The sequence below is a fragment of the Netta rufina genome (assembly GCF_964035555.1).
Source record: "Netta rufina genome assembly, chromosome: 4".
Taxonomy (NCBI): Eukaryota; Metazoa; Chordata; class Aves; order Anseriformes; family Anatidae; genus Netta; species Netta rufina.
The window spans coordinates 35,473,180-35,491,778 of NC_140127.1; the positions used below are offsets into that span (position 1 = coordinate 35,473,180).

The following is an 18,599-nucleotide window of genomic DNA, read 5'->3' on the forward strand; positions in this document are numbered from 1 at the left end:
TGCTGTGATTGACAAGACTGGCTTTTTGAGTCACCTTGACGATTCTTTTGGTATAGTAGTAGAGCCCATATTTGATAAGCGAAGCATATGTTTCATCACATATAAGCACTTATTTGGCATTTTGACCTTTTGTTGTAGTTTTTGGTATAATGCAAGTTCAGAAGACAGGTGAAGGATAATAGTGAAAATCTATTATGTGTGCGTTATCTAATGTGTGAAGAAAATCTGTTGATTTAACAACAAGGTTCTTATAAATCCATAGGCGCACTTTTATATTAAGTTTTAAAACATTCAGATTTTACTACAAAATAACAACAAACTCTTCCTGAATGTTTTTCTTTGGGATGCTTACATTGTGTCTTTTCTTCTTGCAGGAGAAAAACAACAGTGAAGACGTTATGTATTTATGCAGACTACAAATCTGATGAAAGTTACACTCCAAGCAAAATCTCTGTCAGAGTAGGAAATAACTTTCATAATCTCCAGGAAATTCGGGTAGGTCAATGGTATTTCACTCTCTTAAAGTAGTCCTCTCTACTTAGGATATTTGATGTGTGAAATGTTTTTTGAGGTGAAATGGCATTGTTCTTGGAGGAAATATCTGGGTTGATTTTAGTGTTTGCTTTTACTTTCTTATTTTGTAAAATTGTTAGGTTGGTTTCTGTTTTTGTCAGGTGCGACTACCAACATGGTTATAACAGGGTTCATATGTAGATCCAGTAATGGAATAAAGAGTGGGATTTTACAAAATAGGATTCTTTAGAATTAGTGTCTGGAAAGCCTATGCTTGGAACAAAGCAACCAAGGGGGAGACTCAGCTTCTAAATACTTGCAATTTTAGACTTTAAAGGTGGGGGAAAGCAGGAATTCAAATTCTTTTCATGAATTTAAAATACAGACTTTAGTTGTGGCTCTGGATGGTGCATAAATATCTTTGGTGTCAGTCTGGAGTTAGATTTAATTTCTGGGAGGCTGCATTTATTCTCATTAACGAGTAATGTCTGTTTCAAAGCTCATTTTGAGGCCCTGGCAAAAAGAAATTGCAGGGCAATTCCTCCTCCTCCTCAGTTATGCAAAGATTTCTTTGTATTCTATTAGGTAAAGAATCTTCATATAAGTGAGAATTTGTTATATATTTCCTGATAGCTGACTAGCTACTGTTGATTGTGGGGCTAGGTAGATTGCAATGTTAACTCTTCCAAAATAATAATATAAGCAAACAATTCCCAATTTAAATTGAAAGTTTAATTACAATTAAAGAGTTGTATATTACAGTTAGATATGTACATAAATGATGCTTTACTTTTGAGAATTGTTTTTGATCTTTCTCACCGCTTTCTTATAGTGGGCAGTCACTGAAATACACAAATTTTGGGAAGTGTGCAATACTTTTAACAGTAAGATGCAAAATCCAATTTCTACTCACTAGGTGTGGTATTTGATGCTATGATATTTTAATCACTAACATTCTTCTTATTTACAAGAGATAATAGTCAACAGTGTTTTTCCACAATGATGCTTCTAGCCAGAAGAAAATTTCTTTGAAGAAAAAACTAAGATCAGATATGAGTTGCTTTAACTGTTTAGTTTTGTGTACTAGCCTTTTGTAAATAGTAAAGACAGATTTCAAATAATTCATATCTTTATGGGAGTTTGCCTTATAAACTAATCAGGTTACTCATGAGCAAGTATCTTTTGATAATTTTGAGTTATAGTGACCTCATGTTTCATCTTCCTCATCTCTGGAGTTCAGCTGCTACTGGCAGCTGTATTGTGATGGTTTAGCATACCTCCCTTGTATGGCAGGTATTACAATAACAGAAGGATCAGTAATAAGTAGAAAAAGGTGTTAAACAGTGGTCTGAATTTGGACTTCTCTGCTTTTTGTTTCCCTTCTTGTTTTTCTGTGTTTGAAGTCCCTACAAGAACAACTTGTAAGTAGAAGGCTATAGCTGCAGTGCGGAAAGAAAGCTTAACGTGCCTTCACTATGTTGGCAGTCTATTTCCTTTCTCAGATTTGTGCTGTTCTTTCAAGTTACGGGTAATTATGCTTTTATCCTAAATCTTAAATGGAAGAGCCTTGCACTTTTTTGAAGTATTCTTCTGATATGAAATGACACTACTTGAGGTGTCTTTCATCAACTGCATATTCTGTCTTTTAATCTTAATTACATCATAGCTGTTTGGGAGTTTGACTAAGTTTAACAGTAAAAACAATGTATTTTTCTCGGTAGTCTATAGGCCTGTTTTGTGAGTGTCCACTAGATGTCATTGTTGTCCTTAATTATCAGTTTCTTTTTTTTGCTTGTAGTCTACTTTTCCAATAATTAAATGTCTTTTTATAATAATGTTTATTACAGCATTCTGTGTGTAGCCTCAATGACATAACTTTCTTATAAAGTGGTGAACTTCCACTTTTGAGGGTATATGTGTTAAAAACTTATATAAACAATAAAATGTATTTGTAGAATTATTTTGAACTTGTATTGTTTATTATGAACATATTAGTCTTCTGCAATTTCTCAGGATTTTTTTCTTCATTTTTTTCTCACTGAACACAATTCTGTACATGATGCATTTGGTTAAAAAAAAAAAAACTTGTACATGAAATGTTTCATAGGTCTTATAGTATATTAATGGGACTGTAATATGTTTCATGAGAGCAGTAATTGTTATGCATACCACATGCTCATATGCTTTTTTATTTTAAAACTGAGAAGAATATGTGGTCAAGCTTCTTACTAATGAGGTATGATACTTTTGATGCTGTGAAATACTGAAGACTAATTCTCTGGCCACTAATGTTAAATATTGCTATCAGTTTTAAGATTTTCTAATGTGCTTGATATTCAGAATGCATTTCTGAATTTTTTCTTCAATCTAGAAACTTTTTCTTCAGCTTTTCTGACACACGTTGTTAAAGCAGGGTGAACCATTATGAGCTCTTCACAGAAATCTGCTTAATTACACAATGATTCTGTTGGCTTCAGGAACAATTGACAGGGTTGGAAATCCAACTAAATCGTTTTCTATTTTTCATGAATGCTTGCCCAACTCATAGTGTCTAAAGTCCTACGATGCCTCCATGTGTTCTTTTCCAAATGGTCTACTTGAAACAATGCCATGTGCTGTTAGGCTAGGTTTAATCAATAATACAACAGTAGCTTGAGTTTGTGTTCTAGTTTGTAAGAATGTCCTTTTTTTGGAACCTAAAATTAAATTATTTTCTCAGTAAAGAGAAACAAGTCATTTATAGCCCATTCTATAGGTGAGAACAATCCTTGTGATCTGGCAGTGTTACACCTTTGTTCGACTGGAGGTACTGCAGTTGAGATGTGTGCACAGTACACATCTCAATGTGTACTTCTCCTACTTAAAGTGCCTTTTTACCACAACTGTCAAGTTTGGAGAACAAGTATTTTCTTGTTTCCCATTTTAAGTGTTCTGCAGTGTAATGGTGCAAGTAGTTTGTATGGACAAGATAGAGATACTGTTTTTTTAAACAGACCTCAGTATGTGAGATAAATCATTATACTTGAGATAAGTCATTGTCCTTTTTCACAATGTGAAAATAACCTGCTGTAAAGCAAGTGAACAAAAAGCTTGCTGTAGGAAATCACAGGTTGCCAAATGGTGCTCATCTTCCTGGTTGCCTTTATACCTCTCCCAAGACATTTAGGTCATCTGCAGTTCATCTTCCCATTATAACGTGATCTTTTTATGGTAAGCTTAAGTAGAATTTCAGATTATATTTTCCTATTAGTTTCAGTGATTTCTGCTGTCAGCCTGTAGTGTAGGGACTTTACAGTTATCTCGCTTTGCTGTGTGAACTCTATTAGTGCCAATTCTATGTCGTTTGTTATAAATTATACTTTGCGAAGATGTTGGCCAGACTTGGAGAATCGTTACTTTTCACGTCCTCTCAAACCTGAGAAGCTGCTTGTGTTTAGTCCCCAATTTAAAGTTGCTGTCGGAGGCAGAACCCCTCTAAAAACAAGCAAAGTTGCAGTGTGCATTACTGAGGACTCAACAATAGAATACGGTGTACGTGTCTTGGCAGTAACTAGAGATGCAACTGCAAAGGTATAATTTGTTTCCTATTCCAGGAAGAATTCTCTTCCAGCATTCTTTTGGGGCTTTTTGTGATTTCTGATTTGGAAGACTTGCTTTTTCATTTAGTTTGTGTAGTTCAGAGAAAACAGCAAGATTTCTGATAGGCTCATGCCATTGCTAGTGTATGGCATTGCTACATGTACTGTTTTTCAAATTATATAAGGACAGTAATAAGCCACATGGTGGATAAGACATACTAATGTTTGGGTTTGAAAAAGAATCATCAGAAACCCCCTGTGAAGAAGAGTAGCACACCATGAATGTTCTTTGTTTATGCAGTAGGACAAGACTGCACACAGAGTAAGGATCTGACTTTGTGTAACCTCAGTAAGCAAGATCCTTGCTTGCTATTTGCCTGTTCTGGAAACCATCCAGGCAGAAGCAATGCTGCTAGAAAAGGGTAACTCCCATGGTTAACAACTGTTACAGGTATCCAGTGATCCCTCACTGAGCAGTGATGGATAGCCTTATGTGGGATGGAGATACATTGTCACTGGCAGTTCTACCTAGCAGACTTTGTATCAAACAATGATACCAAGTATTAAATGTTGCTTTAACTCTGTTGTTGTCCCCTTTTTTCCTGGAACAAAAGCATACTTAACCTTTTCATCAAGACTCAGTTCTGGAGATGACTTTGCAATATCCTTACTGGCAACAGTGTGGGTCTTCTGCTTTTTGTCAGGCAGTATAGCTGTCTCTTTTTGAATAGCTGTTTATTTTGTTTTCAGCTTGTTTTCTGACCCTTTTGGTTTTGATTCGTGTTTTGTAACTGGCTGCTCCCCACCCATAGCAAGCACAGCCATATCCCTGGTGCCGTGGTATTTTGGCCAAGCACCACGGACAGGGGCGCTTCTTTACTGATTTCAGACATTCTGTGCTAGAGCAAGGAATTGTCAACCAGGAGAATGTCCAAGCTGGGGAGCTTTTCTCAAAGATAGTTAAGGAAGTTTGGACCCTTATTGTAATCTTGTTACTCTACAGTGTCCACTGTAGCGAGGAGGTTGGATTTCTCTAGATGAAGTTCTGAATTTCTGAAATTCGCCTGTTCTCTGTATGTGATGTAAATAAATATAGATACTGAGAAACAAAAAGATGTGAACTTGTCGTAGTAGTGCTGCAAACTAATGAATTAAGGAAGTGTACTGTTTCTGAGTTTCTGGTCAGACATCTCTAATGTGCATTTTAAATAACTTTTCTCTGAAGATGGAATATAGAGCTGATAATTGCTTTTTATTTAGATTCCTCACTAAGTTTCAAGTACTTTGACTAGAAACCCTTCCTCCATATTCTTTTTTCACATGTAAGAAATGATGCAGTGCCAATCCCCAATTATTCCTTGAGTTCAAAATTTCGCTTAAAAATACTCAGCTTTCAGAAAACTACACCTGATGCTAAGAAAAGACTAAGTTTTACTTTCACAGAATTTCAAATGTAGTCTTTCTTGTCTGTCTCTAGGAGGTTGGGTCAGTAGATGAAGTCATCACACCAGACTGTTCATTTTGATTGTTATCTAGCTGTTTTGCTGATTGGGCATGGATTTACTTCACCAGGATGCAGACAGTATCTGCTGCTAACACCTGCAATTTACCACTACTGGAAGTTTTCAAAGCAGAATAGAATGATTCACAGGTGTTTGCTGTTTATTAAGCCTTGTGATTGTTGCCAAGGGGAGGGGGCCAAGTTCAGGAAACAGGCCTATTCCTGCTGATGCAGCTGGTACTCCTTGTGCCTACCTTCTGACAGAGGATGTTTTGCCAGTCTGGGATCTTTGCAGGAGAAAGGCTAGTTTAATAACTTAACATCACTGTTCCCTGCAGATGTCATTGCCTGTAGAGATGATATGAACTACTCATTGTTCTTATGCTTTTGGAAATCAACTAGTATATGCTTCAAACTTTGGAAGTTATAGAAAGGATGGCAGTTGTTTTGCTCTTTATGTCCTGGAATGGTAATATATTGGAACAGAGCCATGCAATTATGAAAAATGCAGTTATTAAAAAAAATATTTTGTGGATATGAATTGCGTGTACAGAGACATCCACATTAGTTCTATCATCTCTAAAGAACGGAGGCTTTTTTGGCCCCACAACATAAAATCATTCAGTGTTTTTCTTTCCTTTTTTTGAAATGATACTTTAAAAGAGAAACATCACTTCTGATGGATCCTAGAATTTCAAAACCAAACAAAAAAAACCCTAAACATTGGTTATTACGCTGTGGTGTATGTTGCATATAGAAATGTTTTCTCTTGTTTTGTATACCAGTTTTCAAAAATGAATCTTTATGGAGGGACCTTTTCCTGTCTACAGAGGAACTCAATCAGGAAAGGGTGTGTTAAAGAGGCCCTTTTAATTTTAGTACTGTCAGTCTGACTTTACCTACTGAAGTAGAGGAAAAGCCATGTCAAAGAAAGTGGCAACAGCTCTATGGAAGGCAGGAACTTGATGAAGTACAGAGCTTTCCTTAAGGGAGCTCAAATATATAAAGCCTAGGAATTTGAAAGCATCTCCTGGGATTATAACCTTTGTCGTGATTATTCGATCTAAGTTCTATCATGGCAAAGGAATTAGAAAATGCATGTGATTTTTCATGTAAAAATAAAAGAATTTATCTCTCTCCACTGCAGTGAGAAAAGGCAAGATAACTTACTAATCAAAAAAGGTGATAAAATTGTGGCTTGATAGTAAGCATAGGATAGTATAGAAAACTGCAAATTTAGATTTCTTCAATGCTTTTGAAGTAACGTGATAATAGTGAATGGTATTAGTCATTTTGAAGGAACGTTGATTTGTTTGTAGTCTGTGCAGATACTCTATACTGTTGAACCAATATGCCAAGTCAAAGTCCCCATCAAATTGTGCCTTTATTGTCTGGGTGATGTTTGAGGACTAACTGTAAGAGGGAACTGAGGTATAAGATACGATTCCAGTGTGCAATGTGGCTTTGATCCCAACAGGTAAGCATAGATGGAACCGTAGTACAGTGTCTTGACTCAGTATCCTGATCTCCAACCCCTTGCTCACGTAGCAATGAAGCATGTTAAATCAGACTTCCAAAAGAGACTTCCTAGTTAAAACTGTTCTCCCACTTACACTGCAAAATAGCAGGCTGAAGATCTGCTAATACTTACGTTTTCACGTGAATTTGTATGCTTTTTCACAGAAACTGATTTGATACTCAGTTTGTACCTGACTGAAACTCATAACTGTGATGTTCATTGAGACCAGATTACTTGAGAAGGTTTGGTAGTTTTGTTTACATCAATTAGTTCTGACTAGAATTGGTTTCAATGGTATAATTTACATCTGCCTACAAGAACCCAAGGTAAAGCACCATACACACTCATGTATACAGTTCCTTCTTCTGTTAAAGCAAAATAGAGCACTCCCCCTTCCAGGCCTTAAAACCTCTTCTCACTTGTTTGTCAGTTTCATTAAGGCCTTTATTATATTGACTCAGCTTTTTTCGGTAATGCTTTTCTGAAAAACTATTTGTTTTCAGTGATGCTTTAACATGGATGAAATAGATGTTAGAGGTTTAATATACTGTGTATACTTCTGTGTTATTCACCAAGGTTGTTGCTTTATGGAATACATATTTCCTTACTGATCATTCTGGGGATTGTCTCCTGTTCTCTGGAGTTCCCAGATAGTTTCAGTAGGCGGTTCAACTTTTGTAGTGAACTGTATAACATCCAAACTGGTAGAACAGAGCCATGAAAGATTGCTGGTTTTCCATGATAGTTAGCCTCTTCTTGATACCCATGAAGGATTTGTTCAGGGAAAACCTGAATAATGAAGAACAGTTTACAGTCCTGGACTGTCCTCTTTACTGTGCTGAGTTAGTACAAATGAAGAATCTCTACTTTGCAAGAAATAAATTCCGTATGTGAATACAATAATAAAAGGTCTATGAGACTAAGGTCTATTACTCTTCATCTTCACACACTTAGCTGGCAGCATGGCCACACTGCTGACCTACAGAAATTCTAGCTAGAACTGTGGAACAGTCACCTTCCCCCCCTCCCCCCCCCCGCCTCCTTCTGCAGCTGATTTTCCCCCATTTCCCTTCTCCCCTCCACACACACACACACACACACACACACCCCTTAGACCTTCTGTTGTGCTGATGGCTTTTGTGAAACCATTTTATGTAGCCTTTAACCCTTCATGCTACATATAGCATCTCTTTGTTTCTTTTAAATCACTACTTCACTTTTTTTTTTTCCTTTTTAATGCTTGGATAGAGCAGAGAGGCTGATCTGTCTCTTTGACTGCATTACCAAATTTTAGGAGCTTCTAGGGAGATCAATCAAGTGTCTGTGTTCTTTAGTTCCTAGGAATTAGTCCAAATGTGTATATTTAGGTACAATAGATCATATATATTTAAAAACAGTAGCCCCCCTCTTTATTCCTTGAAATTCAAGCTGTAATCAAACTTATGTGCTATCAGGCTGAGGGGAGAAAAGCATGTTTTTCTTTTACATGCCCAAAACGTAGTGAAAATCCCTGTGGACAGTTGTGTTTACAAGGGTAACTGTCTGCATTCAATTGTGGGTTATAAAAGTGCTTGCTTGAATAAATAGACTGAGCTATCAGACAGAACAACCAATAGTTCGTTGGACTAATTGACCTTGTCAGTAGAATAGAAACACTTGCAAATAAAATTCCCATTGCCAGCAAAGTTGCAATGAAAACCCCTGAAGAAACTGTGTATATCCTCTAACTATCTTGGAATGCAGTGATTCAAGCAGCAGACATGCAGGGGGGATGGGGGGAGGCATCATTAACTAAAAGTTTTATATACCAACATTTTTCAGCGATCTCTTTCATAGCATGAGATTATATGCATTCCTAAAATCATTAAGTAGTTCGCTTTCTCTATTCAGAATTGTTTTCCAACAATTGTTGTTACTTTTACCATATCTTGAGTCCCCTTGTATTATTTGTTTTGCTGGTCTGCTTTTATTATAACGTACCCTTTTCAGAAAAAGCAAAGATGTTTGGCTAGTAACCACAGCATGTTGTAATGAGGGTGGAGTATGTTTGTCATTCTACAGTAATAGCTGACTTACATAAATGCCAGTGTCTATAACCACTCATACTGTGGCAGTTTATCTTTTTGAATATATTCAAATTGCGTAATGATGGAAAAGAATCACAGTAAATAACAGAATATCTGACTTTCCAATTGAAAGTATGCTAGAACTGTTATTTTACTTTACCAGTGATGAGTCATGTATCTTTATAAAAAAAAAAAAAAGAAATATTTCACTCTAGAAACAAATCTTCACAAATGAATTAGTCATATATCCAACATTTCCTTTAAAAATTGGATAATGTCACACAGGTGGAAGTAGAATTATAAAAAAAAAAAAGCATCAGTGGAAGACAACAGGTTTCACTGTGTACTATAAAAAGATTACTTTGGTTAGAAAACAAAACAGGAAAGATGGCATTTGGGGGGAAAAAAGGTCTGAAAAACAGTCTAGTTAGCTGCTAAATAAACTTTAGAGATGAAGGTTTAAAAAAAGCACCAAGATTTGTAAAAAGGGGGATAGTGTATTTCACCTTAAGTAAGGGACAATGTGTAATAAGGGATTTTGTGGTTTTACAGCTCGGTGCATGTGTTTGAAAGCTGTTCTCTCAGCAACGTGGGTGGCAGGTTATGCTACCATATAACGTATTGTAGTTGGCTCTCCACACTTGTCAGGGTTAGCGTTCAACCATTCGGAAAATTTTCCCATTGTTCTATCATGTGAACCAAGGCTAGTGTTGAATTCCCAATAACCTTCTGCAGGAAAAAGAGGTTTAATTAGAAAGTTTGAAATTTGATTACTTCTGTTATTGTCTTAACGTCCTTTATGATAATTTAGGTGTTTATCTGCAAATGTGATCAATTTTTTCTCAGAAAGCTGAAAAACCAAACTTAACACTGTACTGCAGTTGCTTCAACACTTTTAAAAGAAAACTTGTATACTCAATTCTGTCTTTCTTCAGCATTAACACTCTATTTCCATCTTAAACATGTTTGCTTTAGATGGATCATAGCTTTTGGCAGCTACCGCATTTTTAGCAAATAATACTGTTTCTAGTAAGAGTTGCAAAAAAAAAAAATCTTTGTGTGAGGTCCTTGTAAACTGAACCTTGGGAACGTTATGTTATTTCTGCATTTTCCCTTCTTTTGTGCTTCTCTATTTGTGACATGGTTATAAATTACATCGTTTGAACCAGAGAATTAAAAGCATTTTATTTAGTGATTCCAGTAATTTAAAAGAGAATGTTTGTTATACATGTATTTTTTTTTTTTTCTTTTTACCTGTTATTTCAGAGGCTGGCACACAGAAATAAGCAATTATGGTATTGAAATTCCATTGTGCCAGCACCTCCAGGGCATAATCCAAAAAAAAAACCAGAAAAATCGCCTGCTGGGTTGTATGCAGTATGCTTGTGTGAACATCAGTGTCTACTGTTTTCACATCATTTTTTTTCTACTGAAAGTTCCTGTTGGAATAAAGGTTCTGTGTTTGGAGAGTGCACCTTATTTGATATCTGTTGGTCAATGTTTTTTTCAAAGTTTGTGGGCATTTGTGATTACAGTTTACCAATGCAGGCTCACAAGATACTTCTTGCAGATAGACATTAATGCTTCAGAATGAAGAAAATCAGATACAAGGTTCTGGCAGTATAAATGGATATAGCAAGAAAGAGGTTGATGCTCTTCACAACTACATTTAAACATTCTGTTTGGAGACAAAACATGGGAGTAAGGAGACAGGTGGGTGGAGGGGTAGATGACAGCATGACAGAAAGGACTCTATTACTTAGTTAACCTGCTTCAATATTTTAACCCCTTTAGTTCCTCTCTTTTTTCCCCTTTTTTAATGCAAGAGTGTTGGCTAATTGATATTCTAAAGTAGTATGTGTACATCTAGCATTACAGCTGACATGGGTTTGGGTGTTCAGGATCAGGTAGAATGTCTTCTTGATGCTGGATCATAGAATCACAGAAGGGTTTGGGTTGAAGAGACCTTAAAGCCCATCCAGTTCCACCCCCTTGCCATGGACAGGGACACCTCCCACCGGACCAGCTTGCCCAAAGCCCCATCCAGCCTGGCCTTGAACACCTTCAGGGATGGGGCATCCACAGCTTCTCTGGTCTGGTGCCTCACCACCCTCTGAGTGAAGAATTGTTTCCTAACCTCTAATCTAAATCTTACCTCATTTAGTTTAAGACCATTCCCCCTTGTCCTATCACTATCTGGCCATGCAAAAAGTTGCTCTGCATCTGTTTTATATGTTTCATAATGTATAGGGCAACACCACTGCTCCTCCTTCACCGCCTGTCTCTTCTGAAAAACTTGTATCCTTTGATTGCAGTGTATCAGACTGCCCCTTTCAGTTGATAAGGATTTCTTTTAACTATAGCTTATAAGACATTTCTGACATTTCTAACATTTCTAATTTGCAAACTGTAGTGTGTAGCAATATTGATTTTTCTCATTTGTTTTTAAGGGAGAGACTACAATTTCTAATCCTCTGCCAGGTTTGTAAAACTTAAGATAAAAGGAAGTTATGGTAAATCAGATTTTAAGGTTCAAGGTGGGTAAAATGTTAGCTTATCTTGATATTCAAGATGATTATCAATTTGCCTGACCAACTATTGCTTAAGTCCTTCTACCAGTGTAATTACAAGTGACAAATGATTTTGATGTATGTTAACCAAAAGCATAATGTCTACACTAGTAACCTATCAAAAAAGAAAAAAAAAATCAGACTGACTTCACTGTTCCCTGTCCCCCCTCCTCCCTACAATGCTTTAAGATCACATCATGACCACAGAGCTACATATGTCTCTTTCATTCAGTGTAGTAACTGCAGAAGTGTATGCATGTCTTTACTATTTCCTATTATTAATAAGGTAACAGATTATTTCTCTAAGGTATAGATTCAGTCTTTTTTGGATTGAAGCATAATACTTTTCTACTCAGGTGTGGCATTCTGTGTTAAGGAGGAAATCGTGTAGGAGTTTGTTACTGAACTGTATCATGTTTTGTGAACAAATACGCTGTAATCCATTGCAGAAATTAGGTCAGCAAGTTCTTGGGGAAAAGAAGTAATAATAAAAAAAATCTTGCATCTTTTTTCAGCTTTCCTTGCTTGTAAATACTTGAAGGGAAGTTTCAAGTAATACTTCTAATCGTGTGTCTCCCGAAGGTGGAATTGCTTTGTGGATTGTAATTTTTTTTGTTGTTGGGTGTTTGAAGAGGTTCCTAGTTTCATCTAAGGAAAAATAAATCTTTGTTATCTTTATTTGCCTGCTGTATGGTGTATTGTTTGGGGGGGGGGGAAGCATGTGGCAGAATATGATGAATATTTTGAGCAGTACAGACCACCTGACTTCACTCCAGTTAATCAGCAGAGCAAGAAGGTAGGTGCCACTGAAGAAATTGTCTGGAGCAAGGGACCTTTCTTTCACCTCCAGGGAGCATGCTAGAGAGAAGATACTGGAGTAGCATGTTCTGGTATCAGCAGACCTCTATTTGAAAGAGAAGTACTGCTTTTCTGTAGCATGGATATTACTAAAGAGAGCTGTTCACCTGTTTTGTTTTCTTTTTCTTCTGTCTTAACACATTCTGCAACAGTCTTTTTTCCTGTCCTTGAAGTTCCCCAGTTATCCAAAGTTATCTGCTCTGGTTTTGGATCCCATATGTAAAAACTTTTTGGGAGTCCAAGATTGAAGCATCTTCTTTGAAAGATCTGAACCACAATTTTTCTGTGTCAAAAATGCTACTAAGACCATGCTTGCTTACTATCACTTTTATTTTTGAAATACAGAGGTTGTTAGCCAGTTGGGAATACTTTTCAGTGGCATTTGAACTATTCTTTTTTCCCACAAACTGTAGATAAGGGTTGAGAGGATAAAGTCAGTGAATTATAAATAATCAGCTTTGATTTACATGATAGTCTTCACAGGCTTAATTGTGGGAAGTAATCATTGGAATGAGTACTAGATGATTTCAAATAGTGAAAAGTGATGAGGGGGGAAAAAAAAAAGTGTAGAAAGGCCAAGACAAAGATTGATGCTGATCTTCCCGTGTGCTACTGCTAACCCAGCATAGAAATTCTTTGTAGAAGAAAAAACAGCAGTTGACATTTAATTTGTGTTAAGCATAAGAAAAGATGCAAGGAATGGGAACTTCTAAAGCTTGCAAAGCACTGAGAAAGTCTTGTGGTGTCGTCTCAACTGGTGCTGGACGTTACCGCACCTTATTTTTTTAAGTAGCCAACTTGTAGGCAACCACAGCTGGGAACGCCCTGTGACTCTCCTTAACAGTTCATCAATGGGCTGAGGAGAAGTGGCACCAGTGCGGAAGAAATTAGGAGCCAGTTTGTCCACCGCTTAGTTTCTGGCCTGTGTGTGGCTTCTATGTTATAAGCATCTTTATTTGTATCGGTAAAAATTCACTGTGGTTTTTGCTACTTGTAGTAGTATTTCCTTGCGCTTCAATGTCTTTGCCACAAGATTTAAAAAATGGAGCAAAAGCCAACAGAAAACACATGGCATGTGCCATGCTTTGTGTCAGGCCACCAGCGAAACAAATAACCAAACATTTCCATAAATTCACAAGTACTGTTAATATATGTAAACAGTAGTAAGGATATATTATTCTGTGTTTATAAGCATGCAAACAGACTTTCTTAAAGTGAAGTTAGATCGACAAATTATATCCCATAGAGGTATATGAGGAGGTTTTTTTAATCATTAAAATTGTATTTGTATCTTTTTTCCTGAAACTTAACATTTTGATGGCAAACATGGAAAGCTGAGATTCTCAGCATCATTAGAAAAGTAGTTTTATAACCTGACTTCAGGCAAAAATTTATACAAAGGAATGTTGTTCACATGACAGTGTCATCCTTGAAGTTCAGAAGTAAATGCTACCTATACCTGGCAATTAACAAATATTCAGACAAAACACAAAGTTCCTGAGCAAGGACTTCAATTGCTCTAGAGCTATCTTCATGATAATCCTTTGCAGAGTTGGGTCTTTCTCCATTGATTGCCTGAATGTTATTTTTGTTGGGAGACCTGTGTCTTCAAGGAGCTTCGGCCAAAATAATGCTAGATAGCGTCTACATAGAATTCTTTGAAGTTCTTTGGGGGGGAAAAAAAAAGCAGCAAATATGTTTTTATCCCATTCCATGTCTCAAGTAGACCATGGAAATGTTTCTACAGATCTAAAATGTAATTTATTTTTTTCTGAGGGCTGCTCTCCATCTTGTTCTGTCATAAGATAACAGAGATCAAGCATTTGAATCAGAAAAACCTTTCCCAGGATTTTCCTGTTTTCTGTAGAAACACACAAAAGAGTGTGGCATGAGAGTGATAATGTGAGCATGTGTGTCTGGCCTGAGGGACTGTATTCTCTAGACTTCTTAATCCAGTTCCTAAACTAGGTTTATCTCATACTCCTATTTTATTTCGGAATGAATTCTGGAATGTGTTCTGTCTCATCTTAAAGGAATGTTAACAAATACAGTTTTTGAGGCTCTTTATGAACACTGTTCTCAGTCTTGAGTGAACTATGAGATTTTAGCCCCTAATTCTTTTTATGCTTTTAACTTTTTAAATTTCTTCTTTCCCTCTTTATCTGTCTGTGGTCAAATTCAACTGTGTATATGAAGGATTTTTTGGTCATTTTTACTAGCAAATGCAGAAAATCCTTGTTCTTCTTATGCTGTTTTTTATTTTTACTTCTTAGCAAAAAATAACCTATCAGATGTTACTGAGACTAACTAGTGAGGTTAAAACAAAGTTGTTGGTTTTTTTGTCTTGCTTGGAAAACAGTTGCCGTTCCTTATTGGGGTAATGACTTAATAAAACTACTGAAGTAGGCTTCCATCTGTGTTGTAAAAGTCACTACGTCTAATGGAGAGGTTTTCCAAAATAGGCTTTGGGTAAACCTAGCACTGCTGGTTTAAGAACTTCTGTTGTGGAGTTATTAGACTTTTTTCTTGTTTGTATTGTCTGTCATGAGGAGATAGATTTACTTGTATAGCATTAAATTAAGCAGAGGACCATATGTACGGACAGTTCTTTAAGACTTGCTGTAAGACACACAACTTGCAATCTGATTCCATCAGCTTGTTACTGACCTTACATCTGTAAGCAGTAAGATGATGTCCAACAGTAGCTCTAGTTTTAGGACTTAGTAGGCCTATTGGTAAGCAAGTTTTCAATTATGTCACTTCTGGGTTTTGTTGTTTCCATATGCCCCCTCGTTCTTCAGGAGCACACATGATGTAATTCTATTTCCATTCTCATACATTTGATCGTAAAGAGCTTGCATTCTTATATCTGTTGAATGTAAGACTATGCAAGACTCCTGTTAGTAGACATGCTGTTGCAGTAAGATAACATTAACCCAACCTAATATGTCCATTTGAATATCTTTTTGAGCTCTGCCTTTTCGGAGTGAATAGCTACTTGAGGACTCGTCAACTCCTAGAAAGAAGTCAAGGAATGGAGTTAATCTATATTGAGTGAGGCAGAGTCTGAAGTTTGACTTCCATGTTAAACAATGAAACACAGCCTTGCATTTTACTGGACACCCTTTCATATAGATTTGTAAGAAAGCCCGAGCAGAAGGTTAAAAACTCTACTGTATTTGTTCTGGTACACTAAAGAAAAAGAAATTTTATGTAGACTTAAAATTAAATGCTTCCATTGGGCAACAGTCCTGATTCCAACTTTGCAAATTTATGGAAGTGTATTCTGGCTCATATAAAACTACCCAGCTGAACTTCTGTGACAGACACACTATTTCTTCTCCTTTAAAGTTCATTCATATGAAAATATATCTCCAGTTAGACGTGTTTATGAATTTGGGATCCTTCTCAGATGAGACACAGTGTTGCCTTTTTAAATTTACACAAATAGTTTTCACAACAGTCTCTTGCATTTGTTTCCAATGAGCAAATATTCCTTGAGTTTAATGTTACATCTATCCTGGATCCTGTGAAATGTTACTCTGCATTTGCTTATTGAAGTCTGGCATGCTATAATGAGCTTGGGTAATGTTTCAGTTTATTGGGTTTTGCCCCACTCACTATCACTGAGTATCTGTCTCTATCAGTACTGGAGTCTTCATCCAGATACAAGAAAAGTTTACTTGCTTGTATACTGTACTTGCTTAGTATTTGGCAATTACCTGCATAGGTTTAGGGTCTTTAAATCCTCTCTTTTAGGAGAGGCAACTCTTTTCATTTTTTTACTTCATTGAAAACAAATACTGCTCAGAAAAAAAATATTCTTGTAGACCCAGGATAAATGCTTTTGTTTAACCCCATTTTTTTTTTTTTTTCAAAGCAGCATATTCTTTACTAGTGAGATTTTTTTCTTATTTGCTAGCACTCAGGTATAACTTGCTGCATTAGAAATATAGTTCTCTTCAATGTGTAAAAAGAGCCCTTTACAGTGAGGGGAATGGTTTTCTTTTGTGTTAGATGGACCTTCTCTCTTCTGTACCTATAGAGGGTTTTTGAGAGCTAGCAGCTGTCTGCTACTACAACCACTGACTTTAAAAATATTGTTTCCCCATAGTCATTTTCAAAAGTGCTTCAGCATTTTGTGGGATGCAAGGCATAAAGTGTAGTCAGTAGGGTATCTTTTCTAAGTTATTCAGAATGATTTGATATAGGATTAATTCAGTGTGACTAGTTTTCAGACACTTAGAGCTTTATTATCATTTCATAATTTGATTTTTTTCAAATACTTTCTTTGTATAATTTAACTGTGGCTATGTCTAGACATATTTCCTGGGTATGGCTAAACAATTTTGAAGGTAAAGTATGAGCTGATTTTTTTTGCACTTTCACACAAACAAAATATGATTCCTTTATATATGGAAATGGAAACTGCAGACATGGGATGTACAGCTTTTCAAACCTCTGCACCTTCGCAAAAGTAGTTATTTCCCAATAGTATTTTCAGTCATCTTACCTTTCATTTGTAATGGATTTGTGCAGTGCATTCTTGCAGTTCATTTATATTGTTTTCTCCTTGTGTTATTTGGTAGAACTAAAGTTTCAGACTACCCAGCAGTTCTGGTTTGGAAAAATTGATAGGACCTCTTCCTCTACCCTCTTCTGTCCCCTGGTTTCTCATAAAAACCTTAATTTTGTCTGCCTTTTTAAGGTAATCTTGTATATGGCTATCTCTTAATGTGTAACTATTGTAGAAGTTTCTTTTAAAATGCTTGTTTTTGTATGATGCTTACAGGAAACTCCCCATATTTTATTCTTAGAGGGTTCTGTGGTGTTCTGTTACCCCTCATGGAAGGCAGCTGCTGTTATTAATCACCTTTTTGTTCTATTCACCAGTCAGCAGTCTCATTTGTAGTGTAAATTCACCTGAATTTCAGATTTTTTTTTAGTATATTTGTTGTCTAGTCCTTTGCTGTAATATATTTCACTGCTTTTGTTCAGTGTTTTCTGTCCTCTTTATATATTTGTCTGCTTTTTCATTTTCTGCTATACTATTTCCTGTTTTCCACTACCTCCTTTCAGAAGATGGTTGAAGTGCTATCATCTTCCCTGAGAGCAGCCTGTCATCCTCAAATAGTAGGAGATGATGTCCCTATTTTGGATGATTGCTACTGGAGAGTGACTAAAGCTTTTAGATCATAGTACAGTAATTGGAGAAGTCATAATGTTTGTGTGTGTTTTTTGGGGTGGTGGGGAACCTCAAATTCATGACAAAGATAAGAATTTTATTTAAAGGAATAGTGATGTATCCTCTTAGCTAACTGATAACTTTGTCTATTTTCTTTATTCTGGAAACATTAGCCATATACTTAATAAGATGCTTTTTGGTAGTTTTGTCACAAATAGGGCTATGACTCCAAAGTTTGAATGCAGAAAGTATAGTTTATCAGAATGAATTTGGGAAAATGTACAGGGTTTTTTGTTCTTGTCTTTCGGAGGGAACTAGAAGGAAGAGTTGTGTGTGAAAAGTGGTCCCTTTCCTTTCTGTATTCTGATTGGATAAAAGTTTTCAAAGGAAACTAGAAGGGTTTTCAAAGAAACTCCTCTAGGAATCACATTTGCCATGTTTATGTAATAGTTCTCTCAGTTTTTTCAGTGGTTGATTCTTTAAACAACTATCAGAGAACCTCTGAGTTCTGCATCATCACACAGCATGCCAAAAATACGATTATCATATCATCTGGTCCTAGTGTGCTGGGCACCTGCTTACTAGGATTCTTACCTGTTACCTTGTTAGTTTCAGCTCCTCTTTAGTTACTTGTCTGTAAAATGAAAAAATGTTGCAGTGAAATAATCTTTTAGGGTTGAAGTGCTTCCTAAAAGGTACAAAATGTTTAATTTTACTAAATGTTTGATTTGCACCTCTTTCTAGAAGTGCCGAGCAGCAATATTTTCTATTATTTTTTTGCATTTTTTTTATGTGTATGGTTTCCTACC

At 36.3% G+C, this 18,599-nt stretch overlaps 1 protein-coding gene across 2 annotated transcripts in view; it reads left to right on the forward strand.

Moving 5' to 3' along the window:
- ANAPC10 (anaphase promoting complex subunit 10) overlaps window positions 1-18,599 on the forward strand; it is a 37,923-nt gene that overhangs the window by 7,565 nt on the left and 11,759 nt on the right. For both annotated transcript variants that reach the window (XR_014618390.1, XM_084286448.1), the window contains exon 4: window positions 375-495. Coding sequence is in view for 1 of the 2 variants with exons in the window: in XM_084286448.1 (XP_084142574.1) it covers window positions 375-495 (121 nt within the window). In the remaining variant the exon portion in view is untranslated. The remainder of the gene's footprint in view (window positions 1-374; window positions 496-18,599) is intronic.